We start from the raw sequence: 24,106 nt of genomic DNA, 5'->3' as shown, positions 1-24,106 counted from the left end.
ACTTTTGTATTATTTTTCGACACTTTTTTATATTTTGGACATGCTCTTATAGTCTTTCGACACTCTTATATCATTTTGGACATGCTCTCATTATTTTTGGACATACTCATATTGGTTTCGACATGTTTATATAAATTTGGACATGCTTATATTTTTTTGGATATTTTGCAACAGATGGCGTGAATTCAGATGCCAAAATGTTCACTAAAAAGTTGAAGTTAGCAGTTACATTCGACATGTTCATATAATTTTTCGACACTCTCATATTATTTTGGGCATGATCATATTATTTTTGGACATACTTATATTAGTTTCGATATGTTTATATAAATTTGGACATACTTATATTTTTTTGGACATGCTTATATTTTTTTGGACATGCTTATATTATTTTGGACATGCTTATATAGTTTTGGACATTTTTGATACATTTGGCATTCCGTACACCCCTGATAGGTTAAATCGCCAACTATGTATAGGTGTACATGGACATTTAAAACTCTTGTAAAGGTACCATACTGAATTGATACTGTCCCGTATATGTCTTAAAAACAATATTCATCTTATCATGCTACTGATTTCTCTTCCAGACAAATTGATTACGTCTTTGAGACTTAATTAGTATTTATCTATACCCGCAAAACTATATAACCCACGTTCCGTTACATAAAGTTTTAATACAGGCTTATATACGGCACTCCGGCAGCTATATAAGACTGTATAGCGTTCTCGACAAAAGTTTATCATTCAATTATTCCTCTGCAATTTAATTAAATAACAAAAAAAAAAAGACTTTAGGTATAGACGTTCAGTCTTAATGTTTATTTTAGCCCGAGAAAAACGGAAGCAATCATTGTGCGCTAGCAATGTTATGAATATAGCTATTTCGTTTTTCAAGATAGTCGTGCTATGCAGCATTATATGCTTACTCTATGGTATGCTCCTTTAAGTCTAAGTTGACGATGACGTCGGCTCATGAATATAAGCCTAAATTTTAATGATTGTTTCGTTTTGTGAAACCATGACTTTCTCTTAAAATTTTATCAATACCTGTTGCCCATATATGCTAACCTTGTAATGCATTGTAGACATGTCAATTGACGCCACAAAGGTTTTCTGTTGTTCTATATTCAATTTAATGTTGTGTGATCTGAGGAACTGACCTAATGCTGACCTCTGTGTGTAAGTGTGTTAGTCTAAGTAGTCCAGCCACTTTATTTGATTAATCGGTGGTGTAGGGTAGGGTTGGGTTGGGTTGGGTCGTCTCCAATGCATGTGTCTTACGATAGAATGTGCGATTAATAAATTATATTGACTGGCTAGTTTGACGTTAATGGACCAAGAGCGAACAGGGGTCGACGCAAGACCACCAAGTAGACTTACAACTTCCAAACAATAATGAGTCGCAAACTTACCTATTATTCTCTACGAATGACCCGGAAGCAGAATAAGACAGTTCGGTTCCTTCTCGTTCTTTCCTTCTCATCTTCTGCACGTGTTTTCGAACATGAACATAAATAATGACGTAACAACCTATAATGGTAACCAATGGTATAGGATACAGTCCAAGGGCTTGAATGACGTCATAGGTGTTAGAATTCTTATGCGCGGATTTACCACTGCATGTATGGTACTTTTCATTGTAACCGAGAGCCCCAGCACCAAAGAATGGCGGCACCACCGCTAAACAAAGCGGTATCAACCAAATGAACATAATTGTCGTCATAATAAATTTAGGTCGGAATAGTTTTTTGTAAACATGAAGCGGCCTGGTGATCAGGATAAGCCTGTTGACAGCAATCGATGCGAGGGTATATAAACTGCACCCTACACAGGTAAACATCACCCCCGCGGCGACGGTACAAAATGGTTCTGGGACCGGTAGTCCCTCAAAGCCCAATAGAGCTACGGCGTTCCATGGGACACACAACGCCGTCAGTAGATCCGCAACTGCTAAGTTAACGACGAAGGCATTAGTTGCAGTCCTTAATTTCTTTGAAATTATGACAGCAAAAATGACTAAAAAGTTACCCAAAGTGCCAATTATTGCCACAAGTATGAACATGGACGCTACTATCGTTCTCTGTCGGGTATCCGAAAAATGGAAAGCTATTTCTTCGTCGGTTTCCTCAACGACGGCTGGAAGGCTTGGATGCGCTTCACCCATGATGACGTTTAGCGATAATAAATTCCTCAGAGAAAGATAATGGGTTCAGAAAGGCGGGATCAACCGAACAGGGAAATCTGTAAAATACGCGGTAGTGGTCTGACGAGAGAGAGAGAGAAAAGGAGAGACAGATTAGACAATGCGTATGTGAATCTGCTTAATCCCATGCATTCCTTTACCGAAACGTATACAGACCTATTGATGGCACACGGGCAAGCCAAGCCTACGAAAGATTTCAATGCGGCATATGGTAAAGAAATGTCACACAATTAAGTTGTTTACTAATCGGGTTTGCGGGCGTACGGCTCGAACAGGCCTATACCCTGCACTTTGGTTAATCTATATAGGCCATAGGTATAGTGGGATTTTAATTCTGCCAGGTTCTTTGCTCCAACCAATACAGTCTCTGTCTTTTGTTGAAAATATTATCAAGAACCACTATACGTTAACACTTGTAAGCCTGTTAAATCCCACTCCATCGTAACTGTTACCGTGTTACCTTTCTCACACGCAGTTACGGTACTCTTACACAAGTAAAAATGTGTTACGTGGTTTATTTACACGAGCGATCGATTTGGCAACAGCGACAAGTTTTCGTCTATTATATAAGGTAGGAAGAAACTTGTAGAAGATTTGAGAAAAGATATCATATGAAGAGCATGAATGTATATGATAATATATTTATGTTATATCTAAAAAAATCATGTAAAAGTGTCACATTTCTTATATCGATCATGTGTATACCATCTTTTATTTGTAAGATAATGTTTTACATCGAATACAGATAGGAACGTGATCACGTGAAATATTATTACGATAGTTTCCACTGACAAGCAAGAAGAACAACATAGAATATGATTCAAAATATGTATGTATGTATGTATGTATGTATGTATATGTGATCTTCCCGCAAGCAGGAACTCGCGAAAGAAGCCATGGAGGCTTGTAGACTCGCAAGCTGACCGAAGCCAATCTCTCGGCACACATCCATTTTAACGTCCATGTCGGGAAGTTGTTATTGAACAACACCCTTGCCAGACGACACACATTGCTGTCGGCGGGGATTCGAACCGGGGATCTCATGACTGGGAGACGCCGGCGTTAACCACTAGGCTATACACTCCGCACATATACACTCCACACAAATATAATGTGACCTGCTCCAAGAATTGTTGATGTTAACAATAGGCATTACAAACTTGTTAACATAATCAATTTAAAAATAAATCAAGCAAGCCACGCAACTTCACTGTTGTTGTTCTTTAACATTTTGGACAAAAATGAACTAAAAACTAAAGTTCAGTGCTGATATACTACAGTGATACAACACATGCCAGTGACGTGCACTGAATTTCAGAGGTATGGGAGAGGATGTATAAGTTTCCCCCGACTGATTAAGGAAGGGGGCATGGATCTGAATGATAGAGCTAAAGAGGCGAATCAAGGACTTTATTTAGGAGTAGCCTTTTGCGGGTTCGTCGCCTTCGAATTTTGCCGCCTTATATAGGGCAGCCGCATAGTACGCATAATGGGCACACCGGGGCCTGACTTTATTATTAAGTCCTATAGATACTATATTCCCAATCTCATAGAATGGACTAGAAGAACTGCAGTACTGACCACATAAGTGAAGTGATCACGTACGATATGTAGACGATGTTTTTCCCCGCGACTTACCGGTATATATCCTACACCTTTACAAATCCCATAGCAACTTTGTAAAACAATCTAAAAATGAAAATATGTTGTATTATGTGGCCTAACCTTTAAACTTTCTATATAACCAGTGCAGAAGTGCGTAACATGAAACACATTATTGATTACCGACAATTTTGTTCTATTTTATTTTTTATTTTCAACATTCTGTAATTAGTCTTGACCCACAGGATCGATCGACATCTGCATGTGAACTGTACCACATGTTCTATACACACATGTTGTAAATATGCCGTATGAACAACATTAGTGTCCCCCATATCATCTGTTTTTGGATATATGCATCATGCAGAACAAATACATGACCCATCTGCCCGCACAATAGCTCGCAAGATTGAATCACCGCTGGGTTGGGAGTATACTGTGAGATATATATTGTTACTAAACTAACACAGCAGCTGCTATGACAAAGACTACAATTTTATAATGAATCAAACATTGTTTAACTTTTTCTCTCATTGTTACCATATTTTCTTATTTCGTCTCGTAATTCGTCACGCCTTGTATGACTGTAAGTAGCAGTATTGTTTTTCATTGCTTTTTTTTTTATGAATGGACAAGCTTGTGCTATACGTACGCCCAGGTGCTGCGCATAACAATAGACGGTGAGTCATCGGTAGTAACAAATCCGTTAGTGTTAATAAAACGCGTGTGGCTTTTGCGTGTACACAAGTATCGCGGAACCCATTAACAAGGGCTTACTATGTAGTATTTGTGAGGAAGATTAACCCTTTTTTCAGCCATGTAACTACCACATCCTGGAACACACACTTCATTAGGAAAGACAAGGAGAAGACAATGGCTTTCTCTTATTTTGATCGTATAAACTTGCTCGACAATTGAACTTTCTTTCCACTTCATAACATATCGAAGCAGGTCTACATTACACGACAATGCAGTATGGACCATTGTAACAGAAGACGTCTTTGAGCTAACCGTGTGAAAAATGGAAGGCAGTGGTTGGCCTAGCAAATGAGAGTTATATCATGGAGGTAAAAACAGACCTCCATGGTTATATAAGGTCGGCATCAACATGTAGACTCAATCAAAGCTCCGGTATTAATTTTCAGATAAAATGAAAAATATTATAGAAGTTAATAATTAGCGATACGATAGGGAGGGGTTGGGGTGGGGTAAACTAACCATGGTTGGTAGAAGCTACATTATAAGCCTATATAAACTCACTCGTCCTCAACACAGCATTATGACGTAACAGTTATAGGCCATAAGTCGACTCAAACCTTACCCCAAACCCATGCAAGATCTAACCCGGGGTTAGATCATATAATTATCTAATTACTAGGTCCCGCATGGTATAAGGGACCTAATATAGTTTTACAGTTTTACACCAACCCACAGATGTTTAAGTATAGTTGCTAATGGTATAAGTGGACATACGATACCAGTATTAAATTGACAATGATACGTCCCGATTCTATTATGCAAATTAAATTATTGTGCTCAGTATAGGCGTCATCTGTTGTGAAAAGTTTTTCAAATTCTATGCAGATGAGTCGAAAGAAAAAAAAACTTTTATAGTGTCTAGTACTATATGATGTTCTTCGTTCAGATCGGTATAATACATATACGTGCCTGTATTGTGTATATATTTATTTTCGTTTGCCGCATCATTGCATGGCAGGTGTTAGCAAACATAACCAGCTGGAAGTTCCGATCTATTGTTTCCAGAATTCCGATATTCTTTATCATAGCCTGAGTCACACATTGAGAACTGGTCACCCTTTTTTATTTCTTCCTTTTTTTCCCCTTCTTCATGCAGTGCTCTGGCTAACGTGGGTCATTGTGTTGCAATGCCTACAATACTTCCCTTTTACTGGTGGACCTTATATTCGGTAAGTACTTCATGGTTGTGGCAGTCGGCGAGTGCATGCGGGACGGAAAAGTATTTAAGTGGCTAAGATCATGTGTAGTATCTGTTCCCTTTCGAGGGGAATGATGATGCACACCCGACGATGATCACACAGTCACAGTCCCGATGCAAGGGGACTGGGGTTGAGAGCGGATCAGTCGTTCGGTAGTTTTGTGTTCGTGCCCAGGTTCTTTCCTGGGCGACTTTTTCTTAAAAAGTATTACTGATTGGTGAATGCCAAATGCCGTCAATCTGCTTTCTGTAGTATACCATACTGGGTGGCTTCGAATTCACCTTTAGTGGTACAAACTTTTACAAAGCATATACCAACTTTAAAAAGTTCTCTCGAAAACCGCGTGAATGAAATGTTCCACAGTACACTGAAGTAAGCCTATTATATGTTTCCTCTTTTGCAGACAAAACCAAATGAATTTTAACCTCTGATTATTTTTTTTTATTTTTATGTTTTAATTAAAATTGTTGTGAGCACTTCAGCTGTGTAGAGTCTTTAAACTATGTTCCTCCGTCTTTTCAAAGAGCCCTAAGCATTGTCTCTTAACAAACTTTTAACATTTTTAAAAAAACTCGAAAAACTCAAATTTCCACTTTATGTCCCCATATTCCGAATCCTTACACACACAAATCAAGATGAAAATAGGTCGTCGATATTGTCCAAAAGTCTTAGCATGCTACAATGGCTCGAAGATTTCAAAAGTTTTTTTTTTTTTTTACCTAGATTGGCTTTCATCCGCCATTGAAGATTATTAAAACAGACAGTTAAAACATCTCCGTGTGGGCAAATCATTATTCTGTGATGGGTGATATAATAAGTTTGTTGAAATTTTGAGCATGGGTGCACCATTTTCTAACTTTCTAGTGCAAGTCAGAGTACCATATAATGAACATTGGTCACACATGATTACCAATAATATTTGATAATAAATATTTAGTTTTGTCTCTGAGGTAATTTTGCTCAAAGTGTGATGTCTGCGTAATTCGATAATCAGCTATAATGTCAAGGGGAAAAGACTATAAACTAAGAAAGCAAAAACTTTGAGGAAATGGCATATTTAATATTTTATATTATTTATATCTTGCTTTAAGCTCAAAGCCACAAAGAATTGCACTGGTAGTGACTTCCATGCAGTGGTTAAAAAAGACATGATATCTTTAAGGGTTTATATAAGTAACATATACACTATTTTAGTACAAGTAAAAGTATAAAGGACCGTGTTATATAATCTTTTCAATGACGTCATCAGTTTGTATAACATCATTTTTATTGATCTGTTGTTTAACATAAATGTCAAAAAAACAGGGACCAGTATTAATTATTTCGATCACATACTGCATGGCGAAGCATATATACTAAATATCAAGCTCGCTTTACTGATGCGAACAACTGGACATAATATATAGTATCCGTAGCTAAGTATAGTTTTAAGTATAGCCGCATACAGATAGTGGAGTGGGGGTGGGTGGGGGGGGGTGGGCGCACGGGTTCGAATCCGCGAGAAGAATTAAAGGTTTTTTTCCTCTGTTTATCGAATTTCTTTATTTTAAAATGGACATTTTAATACTTAACTAAGCAGGCATTATGAGCTACGTCGTTATGGAATTTTGATATTGTTATATACAAAAAAAAAAAAAAAAAAAAAAACCAATCTCAACGCAAAATCATGTATTGCGTGTTAATATACGGAAAGCTACATACTGAAACAGTGAGATGATTTGGGTGGCAATGTGTGTGTGTGGCGAGCTAAAGCAACTTTCTGAGTTTCGTTTAAAATTGTGGTATAATTTCTAAAAAATCTTATGAAAATTACGCAAAATATATATTTTTTCTCCAAACGGTAACACTATTCGTCTCCCTGTCAGTTATCACATCGAAATATACTCGTAGTAAATACATATACAAAAATCATATTGGAAAGTTTTAAAAGTTTAATTTTTCCTCCGTTTTTTCTTAACGAAATTTGCCTCTATATGGTATCGTTAATATATGTTGGCATGGAATTCTGGTATTAGAGATGATAGAAAAAAGAAGGGAAAAAAGAAAAATAAAGGAAAATTGCAAATGGAAATATTTTGTATGTAAGTTGTTGTTTATAAGTTGTGAGATGTATATAGGCCTATATGAGTATGGAAGTATTCTACCATGGCAGGGTGCCCAATATATATACTTCCATGGTGTGGTATTAGTTACGGTATAGTTTCACTGTGTTCATGTCCCTCTATATATACTCTTGAACGGAAAAGTAATTACATTGTGCTATTATGAGTTAAGACAGATTTAAAAGACATTTAGCTGGGTCAGGGTCTCGGGACAAAAGCTTCCGATGCAATTAAAAGATGTAACTTTAATTTAATTTGTGTTAGCTGCTATACAAACGTAAAGGATTCAATCGATGCATAAAGAAGCTCTAGAGAATTCGACAAACCGATATATATTACTAGTACCGTAGTTTACAGCTATTGATCCTTTCATTTCGAGGGAATTTTTAAACAAAATCCCAGGGGAACATTGGAAGTCTAAATTAGAATATTTACACGCATCGAACATCGTAACACTGCGTGTGTATGTATATATGTATAGATGAATGTCGTGTAAAACATCACAAGTGGCCTCCAGACTTGTAATAAGTCCGTATACTATAGTATACCCGACTTCGAGCTTAGTTTCCTACATTGGTACTCATCCATGTGGACGTGTACTCGTACTCGGGCCACTTGGGGAGGGGAGGGCGGGGGGGGGCAATATCATGACAGATATTAGTACAATGCTACCTACTCCTACTCGAGCTGAGATCCTTGTACTCGAATCTCACTTGACTATGAGTACCCAAGAGAGATTCTATCTGTACTCATGCTGTTTATACTCGCATTACAGGTCTGTTGGACCCAAATTGTAATTTATAAGCTACATATATATATATATATCACCCCACCCCACAAAACCCACCCACCCACCCCACCCCACCCAACCCCACCCCAATTCACTACCAGATGCTCACGTCAAACCGGGAAAAAATTACATGATTAAAGATCCTGATTCGGGAATGTTTCTTGTATGTCATCATATCTAATTTGATTTTAGCTCAACGAAGTTCTTTACTCTTGTCAAAGTTGTTGATAATTGATTTATAATCCCCCGCTGGTCAACTTTCTGTGTTGGTATTTACAAGTAAAGGATTGCACACGGGGAATTTTTTTTTGGACGGTGGCAGTGAAAATTCTCGATTATCTCTGAGCAAGGTGTTGATACCTTTGTTTCAACTTCGGGAATTGCTTGAGTATGCATGGGTAATCATATTTTTTCCCCTTTTTCGTTTAGTTTGTATTATACTTAGGCGTAATATTAATTAACTTTAAACAAGTTGGATTGACATGCACTGATGATGAATAAATACCGTAACTCCCCAGAACATGGACCCCCACCCTCCTCAACAACAACAACAACCTCCCCCTCCCTCCACAAAAGAAAAACGATTATGGACAGTCTCGATTTCGTATTTTCTGGATTTTTTTTAAGTTCGGATAACAGAAACGCGATCACAATCTTACCTGAAAGGTTATAATTGTTTAGGTTATTTTACAGGAAAGCTGAGAATGGGAAGGAGGAAGGGATTGGGGGTTGCAATCTGACAAAATGGAACATGAAAATAGTCGAATGAGACAGAAATGTCTCGAATGAGTATATACGCCCTGTTTGAAAAACAGTAAGGTTAAGAACATAAATCTGAGATGCACCGAATCAACTCGGCGAGTCAAACTTAGTTCTAGAGGGATCAAGTCACGTTCATCACCTACTGGGCATTAGGGGTAGGTTGTGTTGGCGGGAATGGGGAAGAAAGGAGGGGAGAGGAAGGGAGGGTCGTGTTTTGGCTCTCGTTCATATATAAGAAAACATGATACCTGACATAGTAATCAGTGGGTTTCGTAAGTCGGGGATACCATATCAGCAGGGTTGGGGTATCATATGGTTATTACTGACCAGAAGCATTGTACCCAAATATGCTAGAGAGTCAAATTACGGTCACCGCATGATGTACCAACTCGAAACCTATATAGTTGTCAGTTTCAGTTTCAGTTTTCGAACTACTTTTCAAGTCATTTTCACTCCCCGAGACCGTATGTATAGCGGTCTAAATTTAACGATATGCAAAACTTGAGAACAATTTGGCGGTTTAAAATCCACCAGTTGAAAATACGTTGGGAAACAATTTTGAGCACGTTAATAATGAGGTTTGTATACTCTCCCCTCCTAACTTTTTTTTTTTTTTGAGCATCAATGTAGCCTTATAAATGCCATTTTGTCACTGTAGACCTGGAATTATTAACCTCACTAGAGGTGAATGGAGAAGAAGAAGAAAAAGAACTTTTTCAGTCAATAGGGCTTGTATTTATTGTAACTACTTTTTTGTTGTTGTTACGAACGTAACCAAGCATACCACCATATAAACCAGGGACAATCTACGCTAAAGATTGTCAGAAAAGACCACACAAACACCACGTGTGTAGGCGAATCCAAGCGTTACGAACCACTATCGGGCTTCTGTGGGGGATTATCAAGTATCCTTTTTGTGTATTATGGTCTACTTGCTACAAACTGTGATACAAAAACTTACCAGAGTTAGCGAAAGAAACGGCTGAGATGGTAAGGATAATCAATGTCCAAGTGGGGGTGTAGTCCCACCCCGTACACCGTCTGCTTAGTAATTCCTGATCCGAAGAGAAAACCGTGAAAGACCCGACATCTTCGCTTGAAAACTAGGTAGTTATAAATCCAGCTACTGTTGTGGTTTTATCATTAAATGTATAACCTCTTTTGCGGGGGTAGCCGGGATTGGACATGGATGAAATTTCTCCAACAGCTTTTGTTATTCAGGGATTCGTTTTCCAATAGCTTATTAGAGTGTGACAAATATTCCAATGAGAAAAATTATTTGCGAAAGTTTGAAAAAAAAAATATCGCCAATGGTTGAGCTATCAGACTACTGCTATATTAACGACAAAACTGGACTAGATTGAAACTTCCCCAAAAAAATGAAAAACTTCAAATATTCCGTTAATCCATCCAGTTGAATATGTATAGATCAGACGACGAGCTGTGATGCTAAATGATTTACCAAAAAGTGATAAACCAGTGATGCTATTTGGACAACTGTGGTGAATGAATTAGGCATACTTACTATTACTACTACACACAGTGCAGGTTGACGAAGTGAAAGTAGGCGGGGCATATTGAGAGTATTGAAGCGTGAAAGTACTCTGATTGGTCCAGAGAGCTGCCATTTAGACAGCTCTATGATTGAACGTATTGTAAAAGTTCCGTGATACCATGGTAATGCTATAAAGTTGAGAAGACGGTGTTGGTATATGGAAATAAGCCCGAGCGGCAAGCAATATATAGGGTTAGGGCTAGGCTGCATGGATTAAACATGTCAGAACGGGATTACGTATACAAAGCATATAAAATCGATAACATTTAAGGCTTAATATAGGGTGATTGATAATGTTCATTTGCGGATGCGCTCTTGGTGGAAATAGGGGAGGGGGGAAGGTTGAGACTAAAAACAAAGGAATAACAAGTGAGGGTTAATCGAACATATTAATACACTCTACGAAGAAAGTAAAGCTAAATATAGAATCATACACGGAGATAACAAGTTCACCGGAGGAAGTGTAATAATAAATTCTATTCTGTTGAATTATGAACACGTTTTGGGGTTTTTCATTTTCTTGGTTTAGTAATCAATTTTCAAGGGCGGAACCGGTTTGAGGTCAAATTGGGGACAATAAAGGCAAATATCGTGGTCTGAAGACGCTTTTAGACAAACTCACAAACGAACACACATACATACAAACACACGCATACATACAAACACATTTGTATAGGTTGATCTTTGTTGTGGAACTAAATGGTAAAATATGTGGGGAATCGAAACCGCACAAAAATGTTTTTAATATTATTAGTTGATGATCCATATTTACCGTAAGATAATGTGAAGCCATGTGAAGCCCTGGTTGAAGGCTTCACTAGTCAAGTATTAAACGGGAAGTAACAGTCAGGGAAGATAAGTAACAACAAGAATCGGTAAGTAACAGTAAATAATAATAACTAGCGGTAAGAAACAGTATAGGCCTACGTAACGGTCAGTAAATGTAAGATACAGCAACGGGTAAGTAATGGTAAGTGACAGTAAGAACGGAAAGTAACAAATGACTTTCTAAATTGAAAAAGATTCCAAATTTGAGTCGAAATGTTGAATTGGAAGCCACTCGACGTGTCAGTTGTATTCCATAAACCCTTGCGGGTTTCTCCCACATTTGTGGCCGCTTAAGCCTCGTAAAAATAACTGATTAGTATTATTATTATTAACAGTAAGTAAGGCTAAAATTAAACTCACATGTCATGTGCATTATAAAGTATACATAACTGATTATATGTTGACTTATTTGCTGGTTTTGTTAGAACTCAAGGATATAGAGATAACAGTTTAACGTGTATACTGACCTACAAGTACCTGGTATACCAGTGAAATGTAACATTATCAGAGAGGCCTTATAAAACAGTGGTCAAGGGCTTAGTTAAACCGATAACTTTCCTTTAAAAAGAAAAAAACAAGACAGGCAATAAAATCACAACCATGTCGCCTGACTGAAAGACAGGAATATATATAATAGCAACACACACACACACATACACATACACACACACACACACACATACATATATATATATATATATATATATATATATATATATATATATATATATATATATATATAAATACGCTTGAGTGTTGCACTGTTCCAATAAAGGCAAACCTAATTGTTTTCCGTATAGAATGACCTACATCTTAGCTAAGGTAAATACCAGTTAAATTACAAATACATGTTTCCAGTGGTATTAGTCGATTGGTCAAGTGGTCGATGACTACTAGCAATGATAAATCAGTTATTAAAATCTGACAAAGAAAGAGAAAACAAGTATAGTCAGGGATGTGCCCAGGATTTCCCGAGTGCCGGGTATACTGATCGCCGTCCTGGGGGAGGGGTCTAAGGGGGAGGGGTGTCCCCCTCCCCTTTGAAAAATTTTAAGCATTTTTTTGGTTTAAGCACATAAACAAGTACTAGTTTTGCTAACAATTTACATTTTTAATTTTTTTGTGTGAAATATATTACGTACTTGGTAAAAGTTATTAGTTTGTTTCAAAGAGATTTTACAAGGGACCGATTGAGAGCCGTAAGTAATGTTTCTCGCATGCGTAACTGATGCATTATTAGTATGTATGATTTTGGCATACAGGCTAGGCCCAATTTATGTTGAATATATTGCTAGGAATGTCGGGGTTTTAGATGAAGATAGTGCTGGGCGGGATTCACGATTTTTAAGACAGTGCTGGGCCGTAATTTTTAGTACTGGGCGGGGCCGCCCAGTGCGGGTACATCCTTGTATAGTTTAAAGCTACATTAACAATAACGTATAGGAAGTCTGCAGAAGAACTTGAAGCTTTTGGATTAAAGTTTGATAATTTGAGGGATTCCTCCCTTAAACATTTCCTATTCATTATCTTTTCGTTAGCTTTAGCGTTATAAACTCGTTCGACGTTTGATTAATATTAACTGCATGGTTGTTTCTGAAAGATGTTTACTTTGTGTGTGTGTGTGTGTGTTTGTATGTGTGTGTAATGTTTCATTTTTGATTTGCCTAACATGTCGATTGTTACTGCCTGATATCATATATATTATTTATTTATATATATATATATATATATATATATATATATATATATATATATATATATATATATATATTATATATATATATATATATATATATATATATATATATATATATATATATATCATATATATTATTTATTTATATATATTCAGACAACATAGGCCTATATATATCTTGAATATGGTAATATGGTGGATTGTGGGAGGGTCAACCCGAAAACGTCTCAAGGTGAATTAAAATTGTTTGTGTAATACGGTTCTGTGTGTACGTTACGTACATAGACCGATGTACCAGCAGAATGTAAACAAAATATAAAGTCATGGTAGCCCGACGAAATAAGCGATGATTCGGAAGGAACGAAAGTACACTTGGCAACTGAGTCTCAAAGATGTTACCCCCATGTCGTTCATTTACCGAAAATCACGTGTATGTACTATCTGTTCTAGTCAAATACACAAAGTAAATCCACAAGGATCATGATGTGAATCAGTGTAGTATAGGCCAACGGTACGCTATACCCTCTCCAACAGGCTTGATATGTATACAGGGGACGGTTGTTGAGAGTGGATCAAGTTGTTTGATTTTCTTGCCCAGGCTTTATCTGGGTATGCTAGCGTTGTTGTATGTCATGCATTTGTCACACACTGGCGGAAAAATTGACACGACCGGTGTGACAGTGTAAAAAAACTTCCCATGAGTATTATTACCCGGGGGATAGTATAGTTTAGTACAAAACATTCTACCGGATAAAATAACTCTGTTGCATTACATATTCCTGTATGCCTCAGTGTACAGGGCATACCGTGTATATTTTACAAATAATTCGTACAAAACACCAAACAGCGTAATACAACGATAGCCGCAAAAGTTCCTACATAATTGGACTGTATAACCGGTCAAAACTGTCATAGGACACGCAAGCACTTCGCAAAACATACACCGGGGGTTAAAGTACTCGGGGTGGGGATTCTACACTGTCACACCGGTGTGAAAAACACATCGACCGTCAACTGTGTCGATTAAAGCTTCGTTTTGCCTAAAATTGTATCTTTTCTTCATTTTGAACCAAAGCTAGTACTATTCTACACATAATTGGATACCCCTCAATCCAACAAACGGTATATGGGTTGGTTCTTTGCAGAATAATTTGTGTCCCACAAATTTAATGTGATGATTTCTGTTTTCCATTTGGCAGCACGTTGACGTTTGACTAGACCCATCAATCAAAGTGGCTGGACCATTAAGTTTAGCATTTTGGATCATACGGTCAGCTGCTTTATGAAACAACATGATATCTTTTGCGAGATTTGTACGACAGCAGATATGAATATTCATAATGCTTTACAAACTGTTCTGGCCAAGATGACATATAGAGTTGACGTCATCATCATTTGTGAGTTCTCTTGTATAAATTAAGATTAAAAAGATCTTTTTGACCAGTATAGAATTATAGTATTTTAAAAAGTACAAAAGAAAGCAGAATATTAATTATTGTCAATTCCAGCAAGAAACTACATGCTACAGATTACAATTAGACCTAAACTAAGAAGTAGACCTCTTTCGGAAATTTATACTTAAAGGATCGTTCCAAATAATTAGAAATATGATTTTCTTGAAATCTGAGGCTGAATAATCATAGTAACAGACACGTCAAGTCTCCGAGTCTTGCTTGAATTCAGAAAACATGAAAAACCATAGAAATCCATGAATGCCATTACATTTCCTAAGATTTGGTCTTCAGACTATACTTATTGCAATGGATCATTTGCATTTAAGGATCTAGTCTTGGCCAAGTCGTTTTAATGATCTTTCACTCTCGTGCAAACTGTACATGCCTCAGAGTTCGTTTGTACTTATCACGAATGTGCAGCTTGCCCACTGTATTTTACATGCCCGAGGATCTGTCCGATAAAAATAGTATCAATCGAAAGCGTTGCCGGGGCGTTCTCTGGGCATTACAACAAATAAACACGGAAAATTAGCTTTGTGAAAAAGAAAGTTACCCTAGGCTGTTCATACTAGGGTCTTATAACAAGACTAATAAGGATCGGGCGGAGTTGACAAGGACCGTTGGCAAGGACCGAGAAAAAAATGACCATCAATCGTCTGCAGAAATGTTTTAAAACCAGAAGATTTTATTCATATTTGTATGTCTTAAATATTCCGTTCAGATCAGTTATCTCCCGTATACCCACCGAAATGGGAATTCAACCGAAACCATTGTTGGACAAGGGTGAATGTGGACACTCCTTTAGGGCCATTTTTTTTTGTTTTTTGCTGCACCGAGGCCAGGTTGCTCATTGCTACACAACTGATCTGCGTGATCATGTTTGGATCATTGGAAGTTTCAGTTTTAGTTTCGCGTGAAAATTTGGCAGTGTTTTTACTTAAATGACATGTCAAGTTTTGTATAGTTATAACAGCACGCATGCATGGCCGACATTATTTCAAAACAATATAGCTGTCATTAATTTAATGTCATACATGGCCATTAACTTTACCATTCAGTCAGAACTTTTCTTTGTACGGAAAGTGATGGAGCAATTTCTATTTTCAACCTAATTAATTTTAACACCAACAAAAACTAAATTCAATAACGAAAGTTAAGCTGATTAAATTGAAAGAAAACTAATTCGAAGTTTAAAAAAAAAGAATTACTGTTCTATTCAATTAACTTTTACTGTTTTTTCTTCTTTTCCTTTCGTTATAAAACCAATTGAAAATGGATCTAGGCATTTGAGAGAGATCTAGGTCGCTTAGTTAAAAAAAAAAAAAAATTAGCGAGGGAGTGATTCACTGATAGAAATGTTAATAGACTTCGATCGACCCGACCCATCGTGAAAAACTTGAGAGAATAGACTTAAAATTAGACCCACGTTCGTCAACATTTTTCTTTCTACTTTTCCTGAAGGGCTTGTCTCTTAGAAGCAGTTAATGAGTCTAAAACGTGGAGTTTCCTCGGAGGATGAAATAAGAGACGTTGCAATGTTCTTCACAGGGATGAGTCATATTATAGGATGAGATAGATGAAGGGACAGACATTTTAATGGAACAATATTCACCGGGAAAAAAAATTGGGAAGAATTTCAGAAGAAAAGAGGAAGACAATTCGCCTTCTGGTGTCGATACGAAGGTTTGAAAAAAGGTTTGTTGGTTTTTTATTTTTAATCCCCAAGTGGAAATTAAAAACAAATAGAATTGAATGGTTTCTTTATGATTTTTAGTTCCAAGGGATAGTCTGGTGTCAGAGAAAAATGACACTTATAAGAAGAATATTCCACCCAGTTATAGAGTTGAAAATTCTCATCTCAATATATGGTTTATTGAATATTGAATTAACATTACGGTACCTTTTTTGATTGGCTAAAACATGTACCAATACAGGAGGCGGTTCTTCACAAGCTTAATTTCCCTATATGCTAATCCTTTTGTTGTTTTAACCTTGAAATCTGATACATTTGGAATGTTTGCTTAGCTTCAACAATTTCATAAATATCAAACATGTTCTATTTTCCTCTGTGGATATATGATTTAAATATTGGATATTAAAGAGGGAAAAAAACACATTTTCAGCTTAATTGCCATGATGACGTCATACAGCTTTGCTGTTGCCATTTGCATTCACAAAATATCATGTATTGCGTTTGATAGTAACGTTCGCTTCATACTTAAGGAAACCTTGTAATATGTACACATAATTAGAAAGGCTATACCCATTAAAACTACGATAAGATATGAAAAAGCATTAAACTGTTCCTATAGCCAACCATTAAGTAACGTTTAATCCAATCATAATTAATGAAAAGATTCTGTCTCACAAATTTTAAGGTAACATTGATTGATTGTTTTGTTTGCAATGTGTTTGCGGGTTTATTTGACTTCTTTGACTTTTTAACATTCTTAGACAGGTCAAAATATAAAGACATTTATTTCCATATTTTTGTTATTATTTCTATCTTAACATTCGAGGAAACTACCGTGCACTATGCAGGCAGTAGCAAATTTAGTATAGAAAATTGTTGCTTTTTGAGAGCTATAGAGGTGTAGAATATAGAAAGGACCTTTTTCGTTAAAAGTGATTTCCAACAGATCAATTAGATCTGTCAAGATTCATATATATATATATATATATATATATATAAATGAAAATCGTAATGAGTTGGAAAATCAAGTGAAAAAACTCTCAGCCTCCACCGGGATTCGAACCACACTACATGTAAACACGTTGGTCTGATCATGATTGGTATAATATATGTATGTATGTTTATATGCATATATATATACATACATATATACATATATATATACATATATATACATATATATTCCACCAATACCCGTTCCACTATGTCCCTTTAACATTTCAACAACTTCTACGTTTGTTTGTTTGTTTTATGAACAGTTCTAGGAATCTATTTGGCGAAAGAAGACACAAACCAGGTTTCCCGACAGGCAAGACATTTTTGCATTATAAAAAAAAACTAGATTTGTAATTTTCAACTTTGCCAAGTATGACGTCACAACTATTACCAATTAAAAGTATTAGTAAGTAGAACAAAGATGGTTAGGATTCAAAATAATACTGTCAAGATTCATATATATGTATATATATATAAATGAAAATCGTAATGAGTTGGAAAATCAAGTGAAAAAACTCTCAGCCTCCACCGGGATTCGAACCACACTACATGTAAACACGTTGGTCTGATCATCATTGGTATAATATATGTATGTATGTTTATATGCATATATATATACATACATATATACATATATATACATATATATTCCACCAATACCCGTTCCACTATGTCCCTTTAACATTTCAACAACTTCTACGTTTGTTTGTTTGTTTTATGAACAGTTCTAGGAATCTATTTGGCGAAAGAAGACACAAACCAGGTTTCCCGACAGGTAAGACATTTTTGCATTATAAAAAAAAAACTAGATTTGTAATTTTCAACTTTGCCAAGTATGACGTCACAACTATTACCAATTAAAAGTATTAGTAAGTAGAACAAAGATGGTTAGGATTCAAAATAATACTGTTTGCTTATCTCCCGAAACCATAAACTATATACGTTCATTGAGCCTCCCTCCGAACTAAAGTACAAATACACGATACTTTAAACAGAGCCTGGCTACGCATGTGACTATTTCGCATAACCGGTATATAGTTAATGTGAGGGCAGTAGTGGTCTAAAGAAGCCAAAGAGGACTTTCACAAGCCACTCCCCCCCCCCCCCCCCGTGCGTCCCCTTCTTCTTCTTGGTACTTTTCTGTAAGTTAAGGCTGTAACAACATTCTTAATTTCCATTGCTTCAGGTTAGGGAAATGAGCCCCTCAACCCCCCCCCCCCTTCGCCAACCCACCCCTTACCCGCACACGAACAATCGCCCGCTCTGGTATACAATATATAAAGGCAAATTCCGAGAGGGTTAAAAGTTTTTCCTAACAATTCAATTTGTACTAGGTTTCCATTTTCTAAAAATAAAACAGGGTTACGGAAACACAGAAAAAAAAAACTCTCTGATTATTGTTCATTGCCAGACTACTTTTGAAAGTTACTTCACTTGTTTGATATTTTGCGATTTTCAGTTGAATTTGAGTTACCTTTATACGTGAGTTTTCAACTGTTCAGAATCTTGACACCATACAAGGTTCACACCTCGCGCCTATTCAGCAAGTTTTTAGTATATAAGCTACAAATTCGGTGAATTTTTCTTTTAAGTTTAATCCTTTGGCTTTGTAAACTTGGCTTCTTGGTAAGTTATTGTGTAAGTGAAGCGGTATTTCACTTGAATAGCCTCAAAAATAAGGTAAACATATCCTATCCTTTTCTATGTATAGCAAGAAGGAGGGGGGGGGGGGGGGGAATTGAGAGGAAAAAAATACTGAAAATAAAAGCCTTTGGCTGTTGCATTGTATAACTAAGCCTGGGGTATTGGATAAACACTGTCGGCTTTCATTTGGTCTGTTCAACTTGTTAACCAGAAAATATGTAAGTGTGAAATAGGTATATCGAAATCACTGGTATTATACTTTATATCTGCAAAACTCATTACTTTTCTTAGTAATAACACCACAATATTTGTGTGAAATTAGGAATCTTGTTTTCATATTTTTCCTCACTTCTTTTTTCTTTTCTTTTCCGAGGCATTTTGTATATGGGTATTACAGTTGTCTATGCATGATAATGAGAAAACATGTAGTACGCTAAAAAGTGGTGCTATTTGATGAATAGTGAAAGTTTTGGCAATTTTTCAAGAGATTACAACAAGCTAAATTTCAAAGTATTTTCGTTGAGAGGTTAAGCTTAAGTTGTGGATTTAACCTTCAACTGGTTAGACGGATTACCTAAATCTGTAATGGATATGCTCAGATATACGATGCTCAGAAAGTTTTCAATCTCCAAATCGGCAGATTAAAATACCTATAGCATTGTACAAAGTAGCGTATTATTATTTGATCGACAAGTCCAAAAGTCCTACCGACTAACGATTGTATTTGGCAGGGGCGGCGGAGCCGCTGAAGGGGGTCGGGTGGGGGGGGGGGGGAGCGGTGGACGGGTACAGTTAATGTGAGTCATTACAATGTGTTACTGCAGAATACTGGGGAGGGGGTGGGTTTTAATGCGCCATCAAGTATATGTACACAAAACAAAAGTTTTCTTACCAAAACGTTCTAAGAAAGAAAATGAAAGATTTCAATATTTTTTGCTTTAGAAGATGTTGCGAATAGTAATATATAGTTAAACTGCCATATAGTATAGCCTACACGTTATTGTTAATTGCACAGTGGCCTTCAAGGTCAAACCATGCAAGTTCGTTGATGTACTAATCATTGAGGATCTGCCTATGACACATTATACCATTCGTGCTGTAACTATGTAACTTGAACTTGCTTGAACCGTTTTCCATTCCATCTAATGATGTGGTGATTTTATGAGAGAGGGTGGCACTGTGGAAGGGGTGAGGGGGGGGGGGAGGGGACGAGGCAGAGGTGGATGCTTTAAAGGACAACGAATTGTCATTCAAATCAGGGAGTCAAGAAAATATTGCAAAACATACCAATGAACCAAATTACCAAATTAACGGAACTACTAAAAAAGAAAAGAAAAAAAGAATAAGAATGTTGCTGTTCAGCCAAAAAGAGCTTCTACATCTACACGTATACAGTTTAAACATGCATACAGGCACCAGCTCAATTGCCCGATTTCTTATTCAAGTTACCATATGTTAACAAAGGATAGCGATATTAATTGTCTGTAGCCTAAGTGCATGTAATTAACACGAAATGTCAAAATGATGACATGATATAACATTAGTTAAGCAAACGTATATAGTGTATGGTTATATATATATATACATATATATTTATAAACTACATGTATACACGTTGGTCTGATCATGAGTGGTATAATATATCGGTTTTGTCGCCGATTTTGTCTTAATTTGACAACAAAGGGATATAGATCCGGTTTGTACATTATACGGGTATATCTAACAGGCAGCTTGTTATGAATGTGCTTACTAGTTGTCATGGCCGTCGATGAAGTAGGCTGCGGGTCTGCCATCACATTGTATCGGTCCTATAGTATGATTCATGCAAACAATCAAGTGAAGGACATCGGTCCTATATACCGCCAATTAGTCACTCGCCTAATTCGTCTGTATCATTATTCACTGGTGAGTATTGCGTCAACGAACTGTTCAACCGAGAGTATAGGCTTTATTTAGCGTTTACGTTTCATTAACCTTACGCATAGAGTACCATCTGGCGGAGATGTGCCAAGCAGATAAAAGAAACGGAATCATCATACAGGCCTGAAAATAGGCAGCCTACAACCCGCAGAGATGGGGCGTGATTCAGTTGGGTTTGCATCTCGCCCATATACTGATACTCTTGCATCCTTATTTTAATAGAGTCTGTCTAATATGTTTCTGTCTCATTTTTCATGTATGGTATTACATAAAGACGCATGTTAATAAGTCTGCGAAAGCAGGCGACCGTTTTCACACCTCTAACTGGATACTACTGCGCATGCAAACAGCAGAAGTATAGTAGGCCTACATTTCCCGCGTATGTATGCCAAGGAAATGTAGCTTTTTGATCGCACCGTCGAATTGATTTTCGGTAGCTCAAGTGAAGTGGGGCGAGTTATGGACATCCTATCCATGTTATTATATCTCTTGAGAGAGGTTTTCCATCAGTTATTACGTTTCGAGTCTTTGTTTCATGTCTACTCCATTGTGAGCGTAAGCGACATTGGTTGGGAAATGTCACTTCTCAACTTACGTTATTACTTTGCCTATTACTTACGTCAAACTTAACGCGCGCATTATATAAAGAAATCGGAAACAGCCAAGCAGACTACACGATCGTCTGACTTAGTCCGTCTGTATGCAGGACACCACTCGTTTCACTCCAGTCGACGGAAGCAAAAATGACGTAGCCTACGCATGTGGATAACTCTATAGAATAAATTGTGCAGAGTCTGCTTTGCGAATTCCTCACCCTTTTAACAACCTTACTAGTCCGTTTCTCATTATGGAATAACACCTCCTTCTGTAAATGATCGTCACATGACACTGGTAGGGAGGGGGCAGGCAGCGGGGCGCAAAATAGTCGTCGAGAGGCTAGGTTAGGACAATTACGTCACCGAGCTACTACCTTTTCAATTCTTTATTTCCCTTCAGTATAGCATAAGTATCAGTTGACGTTATTACCTATCCCATATACTCAGGGCCCCAGATTTCCCCACGGCTCCAGATGCTACAGCCTACCACTGAAGCACCCCACCTTCCCCCTCCCACACATACACACTCTGGTCAGGCCAGGATAGCAACACGTGCTGTTTATTAGTTTATATTAATTTTGGCGTTAAGTCTATCGCAGTAAACACATGATGATATCTCGTCCACCGAAAGAGAATTGCAATGTCTATGTATAATGACTGTGCACTGAACCCGTAAATAGATACCGTACATATAAGAACATGCTGCCTGTTTTGGTTGCGTCTATTGTCTTTCGTTCTATTCTTATGTCTCTGGGTGAAGGTAGGGGCGGGGTGGGGGTGGGATTAAACTTTGTAGGGTGTAATGGCAGGACAGGGAATAAAATGACTCACTGAAAACAATATTAAAAGCGAAGGTTTAATACAGACCATTTTCAAATAACTATCCTTCTTTTTTTTAAAAATCCAGACAGGCGAGCATAAAATACTCAATATAAATCTCCCCAAAGAACGTTTATAATTCTGAGCTGAGCAGATTTACGACTCTATAAATAAAGGGGAATATTAAACGACCTATTAACTGCAACAGACCGCATCTAACAATTAAAACGATAGACAAATTTAGAGATGATGAACTGAGAACTCGACAGAGGTAAATCTTTAATGAGGCGAGAACCATCAAAAGCATTTTTTTTTTAGAACTTGATATTTTGTCCTCCTCTGCGTTCGTTGGCTTGAATAAGATCTATGAATACCCGGATGTCATCCAAGCATGATGTAGTATGGTGCAGTGGAGCTTATACAATTTATACGTTAGGCTATAATCCATCAATGCCTTTGTCATACACGTCCGTTCATTCACCAGTCGATTGTTATCAAATTAATATGCGTATAAAATCGCTCCCGGCAAAAGTCTTTTGCACCCAAACAGGTTTATCTGCACTAAGAAGAAAAATGATAATGGAATCGCCCGAAACTTGCCCGCGAGGCAAATTGAATGTAGGTATAGGGAAACATTCAATAACAATTAATTCACGTCAATAGGCGAAGTCCTGTTATAGAGCGTTCAAGGCCATACGTGTATAGGCTTCAGTAGCCTATATATGTATATGCTGCCTATATCTACAAGGGAGGCCTAAGCTGTTGTGAGGGTATATGATTAAGCACATAACGAATTAAATAAGCTAAAGGCTCACAACTAATCAATGTAGTCTGGGTATGGACTATGACTGGTAGAGCCCCTAATATATTTCATCCAGGTGATGAAATGTTTTCTTTTAAAAACATTATTTGAATTAATATAGTCTGTCCGGAAAAGTACCGCGATAAGAATGACTCAACCCATGGAGGTAAAAACAGATAGAGGTCTGTTTTTACCTCCATGCTCAACCGAACATATATCTGACCACTGTATCAAGTATAGGCCCTACTGAAATTCATACAACGCCTATTGCAATTGTTGATCATATTTCCAGTGGCGTCGCCAAGGGGTGGTCGGGGGGGGGGGAGAGGAGGGGACGTGCCCCCCAAAACAATCGTGCCACCGGGTCCCCCCAGATGCGATTTGTAGTGTTAAACATAACACTCAAACAAAAACTTTATATGCATTAATTAAACTGCATAAATATCGGACAGAATAAGCTGGAAAAATTCTTGAACATAAAGTTACTTCAAGTTGCAAAATATAGCACCAGATTGCATCTAAGGACCCTTTATTAATGAAACATTTCTCAAAGGGGAGGGGGACACCTCCTCCCATTAGACCCCGCCCCCAGGACGGCATTCACAAATTAACATTGTGCAGTAATTATAAGTGCTGCCCCCCCTCTGTGCCCCCAAGATTGAAATGACTGCAGTGGCGTCGCC

The 24,106-nt window shown here is 37.2% G+C and overlaps 1 protein-coding gene and 1 long non-coding RNA gene across 5 annotated transcripts in view; one reads left to right on the top strand and one right to left on the bottom strand.

Moving 5' to 3' along the window:
- The window catches only part of LOC139958728 (melatonin receptor type 1B-A-like), a 53,133-nt gene that overhangs the window by 21,402 nt on the left and 7,625 nt on the right, over window positions 1–24,106 (bottom strand). The window contains exons 1-2 of one of the 2 annotated variants that reach the window (XM_071956026.1): window positions 10,382–10,953; window positions 1,416–2,266 (exon numbers count right to left, since the gene is read on the bottom strand). In XM_071956026.1, coding sequence (XP_071812127.1) covers window positions 1,416–2,167 — 752 coding nt within the window. In that variant the 5' untranslated portion in view covers window positions 2,168–2,266; window positions 10,382–10,953. Of the gene's footprint in view, window positions 1–1,415; window positions 2,267–10,381; window positions 10,954–24,106 lie in introns of those variants that run through there. The other variant, XM_071956027.1, reaches the window with a different exon arrangement.
- LOC139958729 (uncharacterized) overlaps window positions 11,702–24,106 on the top strand; it is a 49,216-nt gene continuing 36,811 nt past the window's right edge. The window contains exons 1-5 of one of the 3 annotated variants that reach the window (XR_011789849.1): window positions 11,702–11,850; window positions 14,699–14,896; window positions 16,415–16,648; window positions 17,906–17,955; window positions 18,368–18,417. This is a non-coding gene — a long non-coding RNA (uncharacterized lncRNA). Of the gene's footprint in view, window positions 11,851–14,698; window positions 14,897–16,303; window positions 16,649–17,905; window positions 17,956–18,367; window positions 18,418–21,271; window positions 22,469–24,106 lie in introns of those variants that run through there. The other 2 variants (XR_011789850.1, XR_011789848.1) reach the window with 2 other exon arrangements.

The sequence above is a fragment of the Apostichopus japonicus genome, chromosome 18, assembly GCF_037975245.1.
Source record: "Apostichopus japonicus isolate 1M-3 chromosome 18, ASM3797524v1, whole genome shotgun sequence".
Taxonomy (NCBI): domain Eukaryota; kingdom Metazoa; phylum Echinodermata; class Holothuroidea; order Aspidochirotida; family Stichopodidae; genus Apostichopus; species Apostichopus japonicus.
This window is presented reverse-complemented; position numbering and strand designations above follow the sequence as displayed.